The 21,680-nt window shown below is 47.5% G+C and overlaps 1 protein-coding gene across 1 annotated transcript in view; it reads right to left on the reverse strand.

Moving 5' to 3' along the window:
* Nucleotides 1–637: 637 nt before the first annotated feature.
* Nucleotides 638–21,680, reverse strand: part of nid2a (nidogen 2a (osteonidogen)) — a 28,381-nt gene continuing 7,338 nt past the window's right edge. Inside the window, exons 5-21 of the mRNA XM_036542344.1 lie at nt 20,983–21,132; nt 18,937–19,182; nt 18,488–18,688; nt 17,681–17,908; nt 13,569–13,715; nt 12,232–12,360; nt 8,498–8,623; nt 7,939–8,184; nt 6,859–7,095; nt 5,343–5,567; nt 5,009–5,178; nt 4,648–4,777; nt 3,773–3,944; nt 2,409–2,566; nt 1,834–1,957; nt 1,402–1,514; nt 638–712 (exon numbers count right to left, since the gene is read on the reverse strand). Coding sequence (XP_036398237.1) covers nt 702–712; nt 1,402–1,514; nt 1,834–1,957; nt 2,409–2,566; nt 3,773–3,944; nt 4,648–4,777; nt 5,009–5,178; nt 5,343–5,567; nt 6,859–7,095; nt 7,939–8,184; nt 8,498–8,623; nt 12,232–12,360; nt 13,569–13,715; nt 17,681–17,908; nt 18,488–18,688; nt 18,937–19,182; nt 20,983–21,132 — 2,813 coding nt within the window. The 3' untranslated portion in view covers nt 638–701. The remainder of the gene's footprint in view (nt 713–1,401; nt 1,515–1,833; nt 1,958–2,408; nt 2,567–3,772; nt 3,945–4,647; nt 4,778–5,008; nt 5,179–5,342; nt 5,568–6,858; nt 7,096–7,938; nt 8,185–8,497; nt 8,624–12,231; nt 12,361–13,568; nt 13,716–17,680; nt 17,909–18,487; nt 18,689–18,936; nt 19,183–20,982; nt 21,133–21,680) is intronic.

A 21,680-nucleotide genomic window follows, 5' to 3' on the forward strand; every position in this document is an offset into this window, starting at 1 on the left:
AATGTAAATTCAAAACTGCAGAGATCTGAGCAATCCACTCGAACATATTTATCACATATCCTTTATAAATGGGAAGCAGCACTAGTGGAGAGAGAGCTCCTGACGTCAAACATGTGAAACGTTATTCTGGCTCTCTTAAACATGTTCATAGCATGACGCAGATATGATCTGTGTAACAGGCTGAGGTTTCAGAAGACACATAAGTATACAAGACTATACAAGTCCTGAATCACATTTTATTGTTATAAATATTACATCTTACAAAAGATAAAATGATTAAAAAAAAAAAAAAGAACCGTGGTAACAAATTTCTGGCAGACTTCAATGCAATTTTGTGTGAAATACAATTAGTGCATGGATAAATCAAATACTGCATTGCCATATGTTCCCTACACATTTCAAAAACAAAACAGGACTTCTGGCAGGGAAAAAAAATAGGCGCTTGTTTTCTTTGCCTTTCTTTAAAAAACAACAAAAATACAGTAGAAAATGAGGTATGAGGTATAAAACAAGTTTACAAACTATTTGCTTGGAAAAAGGACGGCTTGTCCTTGTAGATTTGCTTTGGTGGCGTCAGGTGTTGAATTCCTGTACGTGCGTGAGAACCCCTCCTGTTTCCACCGGGAATCTCTTGTGGGGTCTCTGCTCCGCAAGTTCTTCCAGACTTGCCCAAATAGCACCATTTTGTATTGGGTCTGTCATTACTGTCTCCCTGAAATGGACAATGGCCACATGAGGTCAGGCACCGCGTCGGAAATCCCTGAAAGGCGACGGTATTAATGCACGTCTTGCAAACGTGCAAACTTTCTCGGAACCTCACAACTGAAACTCCCTCTTCAAAGCAAATTACAGCCTCTGTGAACGCGTGCGAGGTTACACACCTGCAGAGGTCTTGCTGAATGTCTTGAGTTTTCCTGCCTTTGAAGTGCGTTCATGTCTTTACATGGACCAGTTGCTTTTAGTCATTTTAGTCTGAAAAACTGTGATTTGGTTGGAGTTGCCCTGTATTTTGCTATGCACTGCATCCTACTGGACAGACAAGGTCTGAACTGGCCTCTGGTATTTAGTTTTAGTTGACTTTTTCTTCTTTTTTGACCTGTCACATTGTGTAACACAGGCTTGTATGATACCGACAGTGTCTAATGCTAGCCCGTGAGAGTCCCAGGCCTTACTGTCCTGATTATGTACTTAAATACCTTATTATTAACAATATAACCACTAAATAAAAGCTCTGATTAATGAAGGCCAATTCCTTAAATCCTGAGATTGACTTTTCCCCATACACTTTGCACAGTAGTGAAATGACCCAGTCCTAGGTGAAATAATCGGGAACAAGCTTCAAAATCCCTAATCGTTACATGTGCACCATGTAGCTTTGGAGATTAGACAATGAGTTGTTACCTGATAGGCAGTAGGGGGAGGCAACAGTGATGCCATACAGGTGAGACCTCTGATCTGGCAGGTACTCGTCAGTAAACTGGCTGGTGTCCCGGCTCAATGCGATGATTCCATCCCTGCAACAAACACCCCAAAACCGGGGGAGATATCAGACGCTGGGAAAAGAAGCTACTCCTACCGGATACAATCTTTTTTTTTTTCCATCAAAATCGGAAAGCTCCTCATGAAACATGAGTGAGTTTAAACACGTATGACCCGTTACAGTAACAGTACAGTATACAGATTATGCTATGCAATCATGACGCTAACAAATGTCAATTGCGTTACTGCAGATTAATACAGAGGCGGAAGAGATGTAATTGCAGTCAGTATCTTTTTTGTGCTCAGTCTCGCTGTAAAAAACCCCGGACGGCCAAGCGTGGCGTGGCCACTTACCTCCTCCAGTCAGTGTAGTAGAAGTGGTTGCTGTAGAACACCAGGCTGAAGGGGTAGTTCAGATTGCTGTTGATCACTCGTCTTCCAGTCCCCTCTGGCGCAATGCACTCCAGCCGCTTGGTGCCTGATGGTCACAGGTGGAATCTCTCGTTATAGGCACGTTTAAGCAGCGATACCCTGTTAATCCCGTTCCAGAGGGGACAGGAAGAACTGCACCGTGGCCTCTTTCTCCTGCTGTTTCTGGAAGACTACAAGTGTCTGCTTTGTCTCTGCATTGATTATTATATGATGACAGCACACAGCACTTGATAATTAATCCATCATCAATGGTAATTAATTACATATTTTAGCAATCAGGCTTCATGGCTACATGACAGGAAAAGGGGTCTATTTGATTATACATATCAGAATACAAAGATACTGAATATTTCAACGGGAAATTATGTGCTCTTGCAAGAGGTGAAAACAGTAAATAGGAGATGTAAACAGCATAGATAGATAGATAGATAGATAGATAGATAGCACTTTATTGATCCAAAAAGGAAATTGCCTTGCCAGCATGAAGGGGGTCATACCTGCATCTGCCCAGCAAACGTGTCTGGTGGAGGGGTCGAAGGTCAAGGCGTTGGGCAGGCCAATGCCGTCACGCACCAGCACTCTCCTGTTGTGCCCCTCCACAGTGGAGCTCTCGATTTTCGGAGCCTCCCGGTTCCAGTCCGTCCAGTACAGGGTCCTACAGAAAAGCAAACACACCCCACACAATAACAGGATGTACACAATGTGTGCTCAGATTCCATATTTGTCTTAAATGTCTTGGCAGTGCAGTTACTGGAAACCCTCATGTGGACGACATGGCACTGTTGCCATAAAACAAAAACATCTGAGAAAGGTCTCCTTTTTAGGCTCAAGTTACCCATAATTGTTACTATGCATGAGAGCTAACCTGATTATGCATCCATTTCATGTATTTCTGAGTGCTCATGCAATCCTCCAATTGAACAAAAGCCTGGTTGGAAATAGTAAACTAACACATGCACGCACACAATCACATGCACTTATTGGTGCCATAGTGCTAATTGCCCATAAGGTTTGGATTAGATCTCCTCTCCTCCTCTGGGCCCCTGCAGTCTGAACGGAACCCTTCCACCCTCCAGATGTGACCGTTCAACATGGGTGGTTCCTGGCCCACATGCTGCCTTGCGCTTCACCATCGATGAATGAGCCAGGCCAGCCAGCTCTTCCCCCCTGACAGCCACAGCGAGTGAAGCACAAACATCTGCTCCTCCTTTCCGGAGACTGTCCCTCGCTCTTCAGCGTGAGCCAACCCCCACCCCCCCCCACCCCCACCCAGCCCCAGTCACACATGAGCACCACGGTGACCACGCGCAAACTCACGCCGCAGTTAGCACGTCTTCGCAAATGGGGCCCTATCTGAGAAGGGCATCATCAGAGCAGGAAGTTGGCAGGGCAGAGGAAATGGAGGTCAATTAAGATGGCTATTAATTATGGGACGAGGGAGACGTCCCTCTCAGATCAAATCAAAGCGAGCGCTCTGTCTCAGTTTCTTCAGCCGGGCATGACAGAGTAGGAGGAGCAGTGAGGAGGTGGTGAGGAATTGCAAAAATAGCTGAACCACAGGTCAGTCCTCAATGTCTGAAGCCTGCCAGTAGGGGCTCTCTAGCGCTGGGAGTATGTGACAGCATGCTGTAATTTGAGAGGTAAAACAGGAAGAATCCCCTTGTCATTACACTATGCTACCCAGCCTTCTTTGACTCTTCTTCCTTAGCTTAACTAATCCTGTCCTCTCAGAAGAGGATTTAAGTTTTAAAAGATGGGATTCCATAGGTAAAAAATTCAGAGTACAAGACAATTAATACACTGAACAGAGACTTTTTGCTTGTGAAAAAGGGGGCAAGAAGAGTCCCAAGGCATAACATACCCGCTATGGGAGTCCACGATGATGGCTCGAGGGTTGACCAGATCTGTGTCGAAGAGAACCCTTCTGCCACTGCCATCCAAACTGGCCGTTTCGATCTTGTCTGGTCCGCTGTCGACCCAGAACATTGTCCTTCGTCGCACGTCCACAGCTAGGCCTTCTGGACTCGTCAGCCCTGTGGTTATTACACTGTGTTATTCTGTTTGCTTAGGAAACACCATTGCCTGTGGAAATGTAACTGCACTTGTAAATGGCTACAGTGTTTACCAATACAGGTTAATTTAGCCCTTGGTGGTGGAGCTGTGTGAACTATCTTTTACATTTTGTCACTTAGCATACACTCTTATCCAGAGCAACTGACAAAGAAAGAGAAAAATGCATTCAGTAAAACTGCACATAGAGGACACAGCTCAAACATGTGTCGGGCTCCTTAACCAGGGCTGTGACAAATACATGCTTCAATACATAAATGCAACACAATATACCTTACAGCAAAACTACACATGTAGGGGCATGGTGCAATCTGAAGAAGTGGGTGATCAGTCTGCAATGGAAGACAGCCAGCGACTCCACTGACCTGACCTCTATGAGAAGCCAGTACCACCCCATTGGGGCCAGCACAGATAGAGGATGCAACCGGCATGTGCAGCTGCACAGGGGAGGAACGGCTGGGTGGCCTGAGAGATCTCGTTGGCGTGTAAGGCCTGATGATCAACTGCTAATAACGAGTTAACCCCAGTGTTTCAAAAAGGATGCACACTGTTACCAGTAGCTAGTGGAGGGAAATCAGGAACAGCAGGACAGTGACAGGGGCTACACGGTACCTGTGTTAATCACTGTGTAATGAGGCTGTGCACGTTACGTGCTGTACGCGCTACCTGTGTTGATGATGGTTTCTGGCTCTGCCCCCCTCTCCAGCCTGGCTCTGTTGATGGTCCGTCCCGCAAGGTCCGTCCAGTAAACCTTCTGATCCCTGCAGTCGTAGTCAATCCCCACCACAATCGACCCCTGCAGAGACAGCACACCCAGAGATAAGCGTACGGCCGAGGCACATTGCTCCTGACAGCAACTGAGGTGATCTGAACTGTTACTGTTATTGAAAATTTATCCAATCTTATTAAACTTTTTAAAGCTGAACCTTAAATAGCTTTAGGCTTGTCTTTTATGAGAAGCATGTGGGTCTGGCCTTAAATCTAACATTCTGTTGGAACAACAACAAAAAAAAGAAAGACACGCTACATGCAATGTCAGCAGAACCGAGGCCTTCTCCTTGTCCATGTGGGTCCCATTAAGCGGCAACGCCCCAATCTGCTGGCCCTGGGCGTACAGGAGGGAGGTGCCAGAGGGGGGCGGTGTTACATCGGGGCGGGGCAGTGGACGCATAGTGGGAGGGGCTACAGTTGGAATACCTGCCAATAAGGACAACAAAGTCAAACCTCCGTGAGCTGGCGAGCCAACATTTCACACAGTTGACTTGCTGAGTAACTGACTCAGACAGTGCCACGGGAATTCGCTTGTGTAATGGGTCTTGTCTAATTCAAAGGCAGAATAAAGACGTCTTTATGGTACTCACAGGCAGGCTTGACGGCGTCGTGAGAGCGCGACCCGGGCACCTCCCTGCCGTCCTTGTCCACGCACCAGCAGTAGCTGCTGTCTCCGTAGCACTGGAGGGGGCTAAACTCGCCCGCGGAGTCGCACTGCGGCATGTACTGGTTTGAGGCCGGCTGGCCTCCATAGTGCTCAATGAGGCTGGCCCTCCACCGCTCGCACACAGTCTCCGGCCTCCGTGTGGGGGCAACTGCACACACACAGGGAAAGCCAACCATCAGCATGTTTATCTGTCCCATTTCCTGCATCACCCTGACATCCCTATCATCCCTTACAGTGTCCGCGAGGCTAAATAAAACAGCATATCAAGGAAGTAGTCATACAGCAGTATGAATATTCTGAGGCACTTTCAGTTAGTTAGTTTTAACAATGAAACTCAAGTGAAAACTCCTCAAAGAAGAAAAAAGGGGGTTCTCCAAGAGGCTCCTCCAGGGGAGTATTGTTGTTCGATTCAGAGTTTGGGGACGTGCTACGTCTTGTGTAGCTGAAAAGGTCTCCTGCCCCCCGACGCCCTTATAAGGGAGATGTTGTGAGCGTTTCCAGAGCACTAAGGTGGACTGTGAGCAGATAAGCGGCCCGGCTGCTCCTTGAAGTGACCCCACCCTGTTAGCATTAACAGGTCTGTGACATTCGTGTGAAATATAGACAGCGGGGGCCCTCTCCGGGACACACACTAACTCACACTAATCCTCTGTCTCTGTCCGAGCCACTCTCCCCTCTGTCCCACACGGCGCTGTGCAAACCTGCAACAGATCTGCCCTCTACCCTCCTCTCTCCTTACTGTAAATATTTTCCCTTGCCTGTCACACACACACATTTTAAGGGTTTCATGGGATCATTTTAAACAGCCCCTGATAAATCCTCACTTTCAGTGAGGATTTACGACTTCGGGTTTAACCCCAGACTATTGCGCGTTATCTTTTCCCCACTTCTGAAACTTAAATACGCATTTATGCTTTTTAGTAAACGTGCATTGAGTCTGTACAAATGAGGGGGGGAAAATGAGGCATTTCTAATGCTGGTGAGAAGAGCACACATTCCCCGGTCTGTTGAAGCAGAAGGATTCACAGGGAAGGCCTCAGCAAGATCTGATTAGAGCCCTGCTCTCTCCCGCTTTGTAATTATCTCAAATATAGACACAGCTTGGCTCTACTTGCTCTGGACAAATTGAGATGAACGAAATGCGGAAGGGGAATTTGCGCAATGCAGCTTCAAGGAAATGATAGCTTTCGTAAGTGCTCTGCTGCTTATTACAAGCTGTGTGTTCTCAGCTAACTGCTCTGATGTCTGGTCTTGAATGGTCTTTGAGAATGACGTCACAACTATTCAGGTGTCTCTTCCTGGCATTGCCTTTACATTAATTTCATTAGGTTTTACACATCTAGCTAGACCTCGGAGTCATCTTGCGCTCTTATTCCCCAACAGGAGAATTAAGGCTTCTGAAATGACTCATTGCGCGGGGGTGTGGTCTGTATTCTTACCTGGCTGGTCGCAGTTGGTGGGTGGAGTCCCGGGGGGTGTCCTGGTGCCTGCTCGCTCCTGCCCCCTACTGTCCACACACCAGCAGTGTCCTGTCGAACCGTGGCACTGGAGGGGTCTGTACTGGCCCTCCTCGTCACACTGGGGAATGAAGGCCCCGATGAGTGGGTAGCCACCCTGACCCCCCTGCAGGCTGTCTCTGTGCTGCTCACACTGGGTCTTGGGGCGTCCAGGGTGAACTGTGGAGAAAAAAAATGAAACAAAATGTTTTTCTGTTAGTCTGACTCTGGGTGAGAGATCTTTACCAGCTGATTAACTTCCAAAAATGTAAACAAAAACCCTCCTAACCCATTACTTAACCTTGAACTACAAATCATTTTGCGTCCGGGAGAGCTGGTGCTAACCTTCTTGACAGCTCCTGAGCTGTTGTTATTCAACATTGATGAAACTACCATCTCTTCAGAGCATCCTGCTCTTGGGGTTACAGAGTTTACTTCTTAAGCTTGGAGTCTTAAAGACTGAGTTCAATCTAATTACAACGGCATCTGGAAGCTGTACAAATGGGATACTCTGTTTAATGGAGCAATTACTGCCTTTCTCAGACGAATAAACATTTCCAGACGATAAAAGAGATCAAATGGGATTTTCAGCCTCCGAGTACAGCTGAGATGATCTATTAACTGTTTTACTCCATTAAAAATTTAGTTAAATGATTAAAGCCCTGTTAAAGAAGTCAGTGTTTATCAAATTACTCTAATGGAGACAGGGCTTCAGGTCGTAACACAGCAGAGCTTAGTCACCTTCATATCAGACAGTATGCTAATGAGTCAAGCTACTGTGACAACCCCTACATGACAGACTGATTGTGATAAAGACATGCCTTTTAAAAACAGTAAGCAACTAACACCATGAATGAAGAGGTTTACTATAAAGAGAATTGACTAGGTGCAAGTTCTGGATCACGGGTCACTGCAGAGCACCTTGCTGTTTTCCAGCTTTCAGGTACACTTACCATCTCAAGACACTCTCGTGTGCTGTCACCAGCAGGTGAAGTAAGTGGGTGTGGCATAAGGTGTTCTCACCTGGCTGGTCGCAGTTGGTGGGTGGAGTCCCGGGGGGTGTCCTCGTCCCCTCTCGCTCTTGCCCCCTGCTATCCACACACCAGCAGTGTCCTGTCGAACCATGGCACTGGAGGGGTCTGTACTGGCCCTCCTCATCACACTGGGGAATGAAGGCCCCCAGAGCAGGGCGGGGCCCCCGGGGCCCGTGCCCTCCCTGCAGGCTGTCTCTGTGCTGTTCGCACTGGGTTCTTGGACGTTCAGGATGCACTGTGGGAAAAACAAGACGCATAGCGACAGCTGAGGCAGGCCCTCAAGTAACCTTTGGGAGATTCAAAGACCACAACTCACTGACATACTCTGCCTACAAAGAGTATCCAAGCATAACAGTGTTTACCTACAGAGATAACTATCCACCCTGATCATAAACCTTCTGCCTGGCAAATGTAAAAGTGGGTGCCATGAAAGTTAACTTTTGTTTATTGAGTCACACGCCTTGATGACTCAGTACAAAAGCACAGAATTTCTAGAGGCTTCTTCAGTCACGTTCTCACAAGTCGCACAAATCGAGCGTTAGACTAACCAGTCTGAGGAACGCACTGGAACCCATCACCTTGGAAGCCGGCCCGACACTGACACTCAAAGGAGCCCAGGGAGTTGGAGCAGGAGGCATCAGGGTGGCAAGGCTGGGACCTGCACTCATCGATATCTGCGTCAAGAAGGAATAAAAATCAACATTAGCCGTTTTGCTCCCTACCTGAGCAGAGAAACGACAGTTATTACTGTTAGTGTTTACGGCAATTCAAATGTAATACACAGTTCAAGTGCATACTGGCAGTGCCATATCCAGAATTTGAAGCCCCTGTATTCCAGTACATAAGGGGTATGCTCTGCCTCCTTCACTGTACTACTTTGAGCCACGGCCCACGTTATTGTGCTCACAAAGGCTGCATTGATGTCTAGCAGTGGGGCCGTGGAGCTGAGAATGCACAAGCGGGTGAGGGAAGGGTTAAGCTGGGGGCTGTTTTCTAGGCCTCTGGGATTTAGACGGGACTTGGGAAGAGTTACCGTCTCTGACCTCCCCCTTGCTCTTCAGCTGTATGTGCTCTCCCACGCACATTCTCCTGGCGAAAACATTGGGCCATTGTTTCATTGGCTGACGTTCATTTAGGATCTCCCCCTCCCCTTCCTCTGCCCTCACCCCCTCCCCAGCATCAGCCTTCTCACCTTCAAAGAGTTTGGGGCTACATGACAATTTGGGCCCCAGACAGGAGACAACAAACAGTTGAGATGTCAAGCCTCCGTAACTCCACTTCCTCTTCCTTCTATTCTTCGGCCTGCTTTGCACTCTCCACACACCTGGTTCCTAAACCAGCTGTAGAACTGCAGTTCAAATAAAGGTGCCCTTGACCCATCAGTAAGAGGCTATGTCCTGATCTGTATTCTTGCTCACTTTCCCTAACCATTTCTCCTCAAAATGGCACCGAGGGCATCACAACCCGCAAAATGAACTCTCAATTCCCCTCAGTTGCTCTCTTCGAGGAAGTGTACAAGCTTGTACCCTTCATGCCTGGTGTGGCATCCCAGGATCCCTTTCATCCAACGTAATTGGTTGTAAATTTTTTAACCTGTAGGAATTGCCCACTGGTGTGACAGACAGGTCAAAAGCCCCTTACTGCATCCCAATATGCCAACTGGTATAGCATGGCAGTAAAAAGAAAATCTCAATTAGCAAGTCTGCTAATCACATTTGTGTATAATTCCCTTAATTCCCCATTTTTTAAAAATAATTTTCCCACTAGTAGAGGCTGGCTTTACACTATTGAAGTAAAGTGAAGCCAAAGAAATGCTACTGCTGCTTTGGAACATTTTGCATGTGCTTTTGATCAGCGTTGGTATTTACTGTTATCACCTGATGATTGCTGCAGTAATCAGATTCTATTTCACTCTACTAAACTTGGCAGGAATGAAATCACACTTTATCAGCATTCTCGTGTAGTTGGAAAATGATAAGTTGTTCTGCAGCAAGATTAAATCACCTCTTTTGAGAAAGTCAAGAGTTTAATGTAGGGTAATTAGCCTCATCAATTAGCATAATTAACTCAGTGTGTCTCTGGCTCCGTTCTCCCACAGTGGCACAAGCACAGAGTGGCTGCTCTAATCGGCACCTCCAGCAATAAATGAGCTCTTTGCAGCCTCACATGAACATGGAATGGTCTCATTAATTACAATATAATTTTTTAAATTATAAAACTTGCCATTATGAATTGAAGCTTGAAACTTGGCTTCCCCTGTCTAGTCAGGTTGCACAAGTTAACTTAGGGTAGTGCTTGAATGGTGTTATGCTCACACTCACTGGTCTAGGAGTGTTATTAGCCCAGTGTGACACTGTTGCTCACTCAACTTGAATGGATACACTTCTGTTCTATTGTGCTGGAAGTTGCTCTGGATGAGAGCTTCTGCTAAATGAATGTAATGTAATGTAATGTAACAGTGCAAGAGAACAAATCTAAAGTCATCTTGGTAATGGACTGTATTTATCTGATTTGTGAATGAAACATCCCGATTCCTCCCTCCACACAGCCACACACATACACCTGCTTCCACCAGGCCCGCTTTGGCCACGTTGAGTATCATGTTGGACCGTGAGGATTAACTGCAGATGTGACTGGGACAAAACAACACCGGTGCCGAGGGACATCCGAATCTCCGCTCGTGTGCACACCCTAATACAGAAAATGTGTTTATCCTCTGACGCACACACACTGGACTCCCTAACTGACCACAGCAGTGATCCACGGGATGACACACACAGTACTTATTCACCTGCTTTTCATTTCTGGGATATTAAATTTGGTGTTTCTCACTTTGTAGGTCTCCTTCCAAACTGAGTGGCTCATGCAAGGGATACACACTGGATGGTAGCCTAGGCTGTTAAGTGTTGTCGTGAGGTTGTTGTGCAACCTATTACTTTCCTTTTGTTTTTCGCTGTAGCAAAGAGACCTTTTATTCAAATCCCAGACAGAGAATCCTTAACAGTATGCTTTTGTGTTCATAGCCTTTGCTTCTCTGCACTTCCTTGGAGGTACATTATGCACCTCGAATTGGAGGTGAATGCCAATTACTCTTGCATTCCAACTATGTGCCATGTGATGATCAGGAAACAGAGAAAGCTACTTCACTTCAAAAGGTTTTCCATTTTGAATTAACTGGCCCCACATCCTGGGCTGGAAGCATCCCCCATTCCTTTCCTGTCAGTTGTAACCACACTCTGACTTTGATGACGTCTAAGGAAAGTGCAGTGTCAATAGGATAATCAATAGGGAATCCTTTATTTCCTTGGAGGGCTTGTTTACACCTGCAACATTAAGTTAATTGCAATCAAAGATAAAGCATTTCAAGATGTTAATCCTAAAAAAAACAGAACAGCACTACTCTGTGGCTAGGGGAAATGTGTTTCAACCCTGAGATAGCTCTTCAGGCAAACACAGGAAACCAAGTCACCCATTACATTTTCAAATCAAGTGGCAGCTGTTTACTACGCTTTCCACTAGGACATTACCACTTCAGTTTTTTGTGTTTCAGAATTGTGTTTACCACTTTGGCTCTAACCTTCTGTAAGCATGCGGCAGCCAAAAAAAAAAAATGGATAAACATCCGAATCCTGTTCCACAGTAAGGCAGATCATAACTGTATATCTTACTCTAGTTCCAACTAACTTCATTCAGTTTTTTTTCCAGACAAAGATCACCATTTCCTTTTCACCTGATTTGACTATTGAGGCAGAAGCACAACTCAGCAAATAAAAGCACAATGAAACTAAGACAGTGCTTCTCATATTGTTATCGTTACAGTCACTTGCCATGACAGCTGCAATGTATGTGTATAGAACTACAATGAAACAATTTGCATCTATATCGCTTGCAAATATTAACAGGAAATAACTGTTTATTCTTGAAGATGTGTGTCTCTGTGAGCAGATGAATCCTAGTGGTGTTTCTTTTACCTTAGTCATCCAACTTGTAAGTCGCTCTGTATCAGAGCATCTACCAAATGAATAAATGTAAATGTGAATTAATCTGAAGTGCACCTGGCCTCTGACTCAAGGGCCAGGGCTGTGGAGTGGACCTTAAAAACACCATTCATAAAGGAGACTGGATGTACAAAACACTGGCTCCAGATGTGGCTTTAGAAATGGCTTACAATCACTCCCAACTCTTCAAAACCTCCATCCAGATTTTGATAACCAATTCGGAATCACTGACACTGAATATGCTAATGTCAAGAGAGTGTCAGTGCAGAAGGGCTGACACTTACCTATGCATGTTCGCCCATCAAAGCCAAAATGGTACCCGCTGTGGCACTGGCACTGGTGACTTCCTGGCAAGTTTACGCAGCGAGAGTGAGCGCCGCAGGTCACAGGGCTCTCAGTGCATTCATCCACATCTGAGAGACAGAACCCAGTGACATCACAGCATTAGAAACCCTGCCCTGAGAAACAGAGCTCTACAAACCAGACTGAGGGGAGCAGAAGTCATTCTTTTGACACCCACATTGATTAGTCTGGACACGGGGTATGTCTGGAGCGTTCGCCACTATTTTGAATATAATGTCTGGTGCTGGCATATGTGACCCGCAGGCTGCAATCATGGCGTTTGTGATGACAGGGGCAGCCGGCTGTGATGCTGGCCAGGCCCGCGTTCGTGGGAACAGGCTGAGCCCGGGGGTCAGAGCGTAGCAGCGGGGCCTGGTTTTGATCAGGGTAATGACAGGGATGAGCAGCCCCACTCGGCCCCCCCTGCGCCCTGCCCTCTGGCTCCAGCAGGTGATGAGATTATGTGCAGGCAGGCCCGTGTATGTAGGTGCCCTTCAATGCCCGGACACTGGCTCCGCATTCCTGCCGGGGCCTTGGAGGGAAACAAGCCGACGATTGAAGGTGAGAGCGGGTGGGGGTGTGAAGGGGGGGGGGGGCAACTGCAGGAGTTGGGGGTTGGTGGGGTTGGTGGGATTGGGGGGGGGGGGGGGGGGGGGGATTAAAGCATGACTGTGAGGACAGCACCACATGCTGGGCCAGCCCAGAAACGAGGTGCAAAATGCGCTGCTCTCGCCTCTCATCAAATAGGTGGGGGGGCAAACAGCTGCCAAGATGTTACCATTTAGTGGTCCCGGTTTTAATGGCAAAATGCAGACGGTGGCTTGTAAACCTCTAAACCCCCCCCCTCCCCCCCCCATCCCAAACATAACATCCTCCCCAGCTTTCCCACACGCCTGCCAGCTCATTTAGCGCCACTCTTCTCACACACAGGGCAGTGCTGTGGAGCTGAGGCTCTGCAGACGGGCAGACACAGAGCAGTTACCCTGGGCCCTTGCTGTGCCACATGGCTAGAAGGCAGTGCAGGGGCTCCACTCTGGAGCGAGCTGCCCGCGTTTTCCCAGACGCGTATGTGGCTGACTCGGGGAAAAAAAAAAAAACACTGATGAGGATGTGAAGAGGCTGCATCCCAAAGCACTCCAGACTTTAAACAGCGCATCAGGGTCCTGGCACGCTCTCAAAGCTCTGGATGAATGACTCAGGGGATGGGAGTGAGTTAGGCGAGGATCCCCGGCGGAGGTCCCAAGCAGATCAGCGGGGGCGATAACGAACACCCTCTTACCGTAGCAGCTGCGCCCGTCGCCGCGGTACCCGGCGGCACACTGGCACTGGAACTGCTGCCCTTCGCCAGGCAGACACTGCGCCGTGGTGTCGCAGTCGTGGGTCCCAGCGTAGCACGGGTTCACCAGGATGGGCTCCGAGGGATCTGCTACATGGGGGAGAGGGAGGGGAGGGGACACGACTACAGGTCAACAGTTCAGCATTTCACAGACTATTTTGCCCCTCACCTAAGGTTATATTATGTCATGTCAAAATCCGTTTCAACTGGTTTTCCACAAGTGAAATTTGGAAATTTCACTTGTGGAAAAATTGGAGATATAAAGAAAATGACTCAACATTTTACTGTAATTTTTCCCTAAATCTACAGCAGCAGATACTGTGGTACACAATACGTGAAATGTCCTGAAAAAAATCGTACACACAAGCTACCACACATCACTCAGTGGAGAACAGAATGGACAACAGACAGATAGATGGGGAATCCAGTGTTAGCATAACGCTCCTCTCCTAGTATAGCGGACTTAGCACCGTAGCACCTCATTTCCCGAGAGGACAGCAGTACAGCCTGACATCACCAGAGCAGCTGTCTAAATCCTCAAAGGCTTTCTGTCCGCATCCTGCCAGGTATAGCGATGCAGGGAGTGTTCATATGTATTGAATGCAGCCTCACAGCTGGCTGACGAGGGCTTCAGAGGAAATGGAATTCTGCAGCACACAAATCCACCGAGGTGTTAAGCTATGCGGAGCGAGAGCTCACTTGAGTGGCCTTTAAACACTCACACAGTCAGACTGCAAGGTCTGTCAACGAGTGACCTTGGGATCAAAGCACTTGACCTGCATGTAGAACGCATTTAAAACACCTTTAAAACACAGGGCTGCAAACCGCATGACAAAGAGCCCCCCCCCCCATTTCAGCCACCACAGGGGGTCAGAGGATACAGAGAGGGGGTGCAACACCTCACCTCCTGACAAAGCCATACTCAACATGGGAAGAGGGGGCCCAGTTGCACTCTTCCAAAATTTCCCTGGAGGCTTCATGGCTTGAATAAAAAGGCTGGTTCACCATGAAAGAACAGAGCCCCCCCACTCAGCTGCCTCCATGCCACACATTAAATAGCTTAACTTCCTCACCCCAGGCCATGAACCAATTTAGCCAATTATCAAAGGCAGGAGGACTTTTGTTTGAAGTGAGAGAGACGGACCCTTTAAGGAGACTCCACGGGGGAGGGGGGAAGTGAGAGAAAAAACAACACTGCAAAGCAAAGAGGGGGGCACGCATTCTTTTTAACTTCATGATAATTAGAGGGACAGGGGACAGATCGGAGGGGTGGAGTAGTGGTATGTCTGTGGTTTGGGGTTTTAAAAGCCCAGGTGGGACACTGTTGCCGTGCCCTTGAGTGAAGATACTTCACCAGCATGATCTGCTTGGAAGCCCAGCTGTTTATAAACGGCTCCAAGAATTTTGGATAAAGGTGAGTGAAAAACTGCACTTGTCAGCGAGCGGCTGGGGAGGAAATGAGGGCCTCTCTTTGCCGCCTCATGGGATGGGACCTCGTGCTCTGCAGGTGTGGCTGACACCACTGGACTCCCCACAGCCTGCTGGCCCAATTCAGTGGAAGAGTCCCAGCACTGTGGCCTTCGACCCAGGCAACAGTCTGGCTGCATGCGCAGCCCCAATCCTCTACAAGAGCTGTGTTGTTTCTTGCATGGGGCTGTCATTGAAAACTCCCTGTTTACAATCTACCTGAACCACATCCACTCCACTACGTGACTTCAAACCGCTCACTCAACTGCACTGAGTTGCTTTAGGTGAGGGAATGGCTTGGTGCAGTAAATTCCTTAACAGATGTGATAAAACCACCATGATGCTTTATATCACAGTAATTAACACCCAGACGCTTATTTATCTTAACTGTGAATTACGTAATCTCATAAACCCATCAAGACTGTTTTTTCCTAGGAGGTAAATGGGTTTTGTGCAAAACATGGAAGCTATGAAAAACCATTTTCACAGAAGACTAGATGTGAGCAAGTCCTTAGCCTCTCTGAATAAGGGTGAATGCTAAACAACAAATTAATGCAATAATGCAATGTAGTAATTCAGCTGGTGCATATTACATGAGGCATCAAAAGTAACTTACATCCTAAACCTACATCCTGCTGGTGATAAGGCCATAGTCCGGCCTGCACCTGCACAGCACAGCTCTTCTAAACAAACATTAGAAGGAAGGTGGGCTTGACCGGTTTTTATGTGTCAGTATGTCTGGCCATAATCAGATGCCCTGTGTGGGAGTGACTCAGAGAGAGAACACGGTGCTCATTTCATCTAGCGCGAGAGAGAGGAGAGCCAGGCAGCTGTCTTGACCACTCCAGCTGTTTACTACTGGTGTCAGACCCGTCTGGGTGCAAAAGCCCAAGCTGGGGCATCAGGAACGGGCAGAGCCTGGGTATCACTTTGTTCCCATGACATCACTCCACAGCTATTCCTCCACCCCCCGCTGCCCAGTAAATCTGTCATCGGAGTGATATTGTTTCAGAGCGAGCTGCACAATAACCCCTTCCAACAACACTGACCTCAACGGCAAGTGAGTCACGCTCTCCCTGACTCCCACTGGGAGAATACTCCCATATAACCCACGCTGCACTTCTGTTCTCCTAAGGAAGATCTCCTGACATTTATAATATCTACAACACTCTACAGGACGAAATTCAGAACACGGCAACAGTCTGTACGTCGCCGGACTGCAGATGGAGATGTCTGTGTTCTGTAACTGCGGTGCTGTTGTGTCTTTTCGCTGTCTCTATCAGTACCTGTCTCCACGCTGCAGTGATTTCAGCGCCAGCTGTGGAAGTGAAGAGGTTTCCTCACTTCCTGCCTGTCAGACTGTTACTGAATCAGACTGAGGAAGGAATGGGGGAGGGGGCTCCTTTCAGAACATCTGCGCAACCTCGCCTGAGCGAAGTGGCGGTCTCCAGGGGCACGCATGCTCACGGTCCTGGACGCCCAGTTCCCGGCCATTGAATGGGAGACAGATGTGGAGGGGAGATGCTGCCGTGATCATTCTCTCCCTGACGGATCCCAGACGCACCTCCAACACGTCTGTCATTCTATCACCACCTTGAAGTGCTGCAGAGATCTACTGCCCTTCGTTAACCTGCCGTGGCCGCTCCAACAGTCGGCGTGAGCTGGGGATGCTACGGCTATGGTGCTACAGGCAGCGCGTCACGAGAGGACAGTCCAACAGATGTGTGCACGGGACGAGGTAGGCTGACTTATTGTACAGAGAGAAGGCCTAGTTTGGCGATTTGTTAATTACTCCAACCAAATTTGCACACGTAAGCCCAACGAAAACCATGTCATACCTGCTGCCATCATTTACGCAGCCATGAAGGTTTCACACACAGTTTACATTAGCTCCTACATCAGCGCAGATGGTTAACAGCACAGCGGAGAGGCAGTAGGTTAAAGACCATAAACTCCAATTCCATCTCGAATCTCTGGGAGGAGGGGAATGCTGTGGAACCCGAGCCAACTCTGGCTGCACAAGAGTGAGATGGTTTTCCTCAACATTCAACATGGTATTACATAACATTTTTTACATGTTAACAAATCAGCGAACATAAAAACGAGGGGTCCGGGAGGAAAGAGATTGAGGTACTGTAACCCAATACTGGGGCTCAGCATGCAGCCATGTAGGATCGTGTCTCACGGACCAGTACTTTCCCATCCATCTTTATTCAGTGGCAGCCATGTCATTCAATGAACATGCACACTGCGTCATGCATGTTCAGCGGAAGGAAATATCTGAGCGCAGTCAAGCACACAGACCGTCAACTGATGAGCTGAGTGTGGATTGTTCAGGCAGAGCCACTGCCAAGACATAACTCTTTTTCGGGAATACTTTCAATCCCGTGTACAAACACAAGAGACCTAACTTGCACAAAGCCACAACATTGCATAACTCAAATACCACATGTGCCGCTGGGTCCAAGACAAACCACAAGTCCCAAATTCTTCCAAGTACAGCCAAGCAAACAGTCTTCAAAGCACACAGACCCACCATATATGACTATCAGGTTCTATGGGATATAGTTAAGCACAGCAGAGCCTACCTCCGATGGGCCCGATCTTGTTGGTAATGGCGTATCTGAGGATGCGCTCCTCCTTCACGTACATGACGAAGGCCCGCTCCATGTACAGCTGCTGGGTGTCTGGGCTGGTGCGGGGCCCATGTCGGCAGTCCCTGTACGTGATGTTCTGACGCAGCTGGTAGGAGAGGGTTTCGGATCCACTTTCCGCTGACACCACCGTGTACTCCCGCACCGAGGTTGATGTCACCACTGGACCAGAAAGAAAGATCATACTACATTCACCCAGAATGCACAGCAGAGAACAGTTTGCATGAGATCGATATTCAGGCGACACTCCCTCTACCCTAACCTTGGACGTGAAATCGGGCCAAACCCCCTGGATTGTTAGATGGATTAAAGTGTTTTGTGTAATAAACCTGAACACGATAAACAATTTACTTTTAAAAATGACTTTCTACAAAGGAAGTAGTGTGCATGCAAACTGTTCTTTTTTATCTCATCCTCTCAACGACCCTCTGATCTCTATCAGAAAATGGTGAAAGACTGGAGGCCAAGAGAATCAGTGGCGCCATTGTGACATCACATAACTGGCAGGACATCACTCAAGGGTCTGTTCAACTTTTTTTCTCTGGCTTTTAATTAAAGTTGATACAGCCCCATATGTCATACGAACTGTATTGCCTTGTCTCCACTGGGCTGTCCGTAACCTGTCTTAGCCAGTATGGGCAGATGTGTATGGCCAGACAGTTTAGGAAACCATCTCCATATAAACTGGAGTTCATCTGAAATTGTCAGGGTTAGTAGAGGACAGAAAACAGTGGGACATACCTGAGGGGTAATAATGGTACGTCTCCTTGTATGGTTCAATCTGCACTGTGGAACCTGGGGCAATGAATGGAACACTGCCTTGGATGCGAGTGTCCAAGCTGAGGTAGTTCTGGGAGTCCAGGCCCTTAGCTGTCTGGATGATGATGAGATGCTGTTTTCCAGGGTAGAAGGTCACCTCAGCGTAATGCGTGAACTCAGCACCTGGGGGATGCAGGAATGTTTTACCCCTGTTAGAGTGAGTGCACAAAGATGCTACACTTGGCCAGTGTAAGGCTCAAGAGTGGGACAATGTATCTCATGGCAAAACGTCCATCATAAAGAGACAACACAGCCCTTCAACTGGATAACATAATTGATGACTATGGAATGACTAATGGAATCACAGTCAAACACCCTTCATGAAGCCATATAGGAAATAAACCATATAAAAAAAGACCATGAGGCCTTACCTGTGATGCTGAAGCCATTCTGGTGGTCTGGCAGCTCCAAGGCAAACAGCCAGCCGAACAGGCCACCAATAGGAGCCATGGGCATCAGCCCCCAGCCAACAGGCTCTGGCACCTGGCTGACGGCGGTGTAGGCCCGGCCGTCCGCCACCACGATGTAGGCGTGCAGGTCCACGTTGTTCAGCACCACCGGAGTGGCCCCCACGGACACGACGCCGTTCACCTTCCCATTCACGCGATGAGGGGCCCCTGGGGATGCAGAGCGCAAACATTCTCACAGCCGGACGCCTCCGAACCCCACAGCCGCCGAGCACTGTGACTGAACACAGACGCCGCAAGGCAGCGGGGCGTTTTTTTTCTTCTTCTTTCTGGGATTTTTCTTCCCCTACAATGTCTGCTTTGACCCACATTTCTAGGAACTAAGAGCCGCGACCCTCAAATGTTTTTGAAAAAAAAAGTTGGCAGTGCAAGAGAAGCAAACATCCCGCTATGGGAAAGAGAGGAGGTCAAGAGCACATGTTAGGGCTGTGTCAGGGACTCATCCTGTTATGTCACTGTGGGTATGGCTATGATCCAGACGGAGGATGGGCAAAACCATGATGACACAAGGGACTTTTCCTCCCTACATCTTCCATTCACTTACGCCTCCACTTTGCACAATGCTCCCAGTGTCTGTGCTGCCTAATGAAGAGCAGGACTTTCCTTATGAACACATGCTACAAGAATACGGGTCATTAATCTGTCACAACAAGCAAAGAGAGATACTTTAGAGGGAACTAGTGTTTTCGTTCTGCAAGTTCATCTAAAGCAATGTAAAACAGTCGGGGGGGACTGGATTTTCAGCACCAGCTGCTGTTAAATATACCCCTATGTCATAGCTGGTGACAGCATTTATTTTCAAAACACTTTTAAGACTAGCTGTTGAAATATAACAAGTGCACTTCACATGGAGTCCCGCACACATGGTCACAACCTAACCATGCTCCAACGGACTTTTCAATCTTGTTTTGCTCATGACTGGGATAGTGAAAAGGACTGTGGAGAAAAATACAGTTATTAACACTATGTCCAAATGAAAGTCCACTACTTAGAGGCAATTAGCAGCTGCTCCGCACCCCTACACACTGCCCTGACTGGAAGCCTTGTTTCAGGATGCATGCCTACATTAGAGGCGCTGTTTTGGCAGGAAATAACTGTGCGGCTGGGAACAAGATGAAGTTGTCGTCTGAGCCCAGGGTCTGGATGGAGACCTGGCAAGTTTGAGCGTGTACGTGTGTGTGTGTGTGTGTGTCCCATGGTGCCCAATTTAGGCTTTTAAAACATTAAATAATGTATAATTAATTAATGTATAATTAATTAAATAATGAATAATGGGTGTGTGTCTCTGTGTCCACTACACTGAACACATGTTGCAGCCAGATTTACTGAGACAGATGCCCATGTAAGCAGTGTCCGATCTATGGAGCTTTCACTTCCAGTAAAGCAGGGTCATTCCAGGTTCGCATACTCATTAGTTCTTAGAGCCAATTCATTAAGTCTTGCTAAATCAGTACATCTGTTTGAAAATGTCTTCATAGCTAGTGCAGATAAATATCAATCCTGTACATTTGTTTGTTTTATATATGGTCCTTCTCAGTATAATATCCAATTCTTATAATAAACTCCCTGAACAAACTATGCTCCACTGAAGTTGATGTTAAGCAAACATGTCACTGTAGAAAAAAAAAAGACTGAAAAAGCCCAAATATTTAGAGAACAAGGAAAAGCTTAAGTTCTTCAACCAACATCCATTTAGCTATGACAATGGATGATGTGAGAGTTCTTGTCCCCAAATGCACAAGAATTAACCTCATCACTGCTGGAGTAACTGTCACAGCAGAACCCTGACGTGTGTAGACATCCTGAATCCCACTACAAAGCAACTGTGATTGGTTTCCAGACACTGTCCTCCTGTCTCTCCTGACACATAACAAAGCCACACAACAGTGGCATATGTCAATCCCGTGACTCTCGCCTCCCTCGGCCATGGTATCACCAATGGGAACTCACCCTCCGGCAGGCAGTGTCGTCCGTTGCCGTAGTAGCCCGCGCTGCAGTGGCAGCAGAAGCCAGAGGAGTAGTCGGTGCAGTAACCGCTCTGAGAACACTGGTGCTGGAACCTGGCGCACGTCTCCCTGTGTTCTGTGGTATACTGTATCACTGCAGGGGGGGCAGAGGTCAGAGCTAAAGCCCATCAAAACAACCCAACACTACAGCACAGAGCAGGAGGGGAAAGAAAGGCCCTAATATCCTGACACAGCAAGAGAGGGGGGACAAAGACAGAGACAAGAGGACATGATGAAGAGGATGGGTCCACTGCCTCTGTCAGCACTTTATCACAGCAGGAGAGACAGAGTGGTAAAGCGTTCTGTCTTGACACTGAAGGAAAGAGAAGATAGCTAAACATAGCAGCCATTTTCTTTTATCTGAAATACAGCAGATGCACAGGAGTGAAGTAGTGGTCAGGGTGCTGGATTTCACCAGGCTTTAATCCCTGTGAGATCACCATTTATCTATCATAATTCATTTGAATAGTTCCTATAAAAACAGCTGTAGTGACAGGTTCAAAATATGTACAGATATACAGATAAACTTAGGTTCAAAAATGTTTGTATAGGTGGGTAAATAGCTAAATTAAGCAAATGAATATTAGAAAAAAAATGAACAGCTACCATGAATCATTAATTAAGAAAACCACAGTAATTTGG

Source organism: Megalops cyprinoides, chromosome 12, assembly GCF_013368585.1.
Source record: "Megalops cyprinoides isolate fMegCyp1 chromosome 12, fMegCyp1.pri, whole genome shotgun sequence".
NCBI lineage: Eukaryota > Metazoa > Chordata > Actinopteri > Elopiformes > Megalopidae > Megalops > Megalops cyprinoides.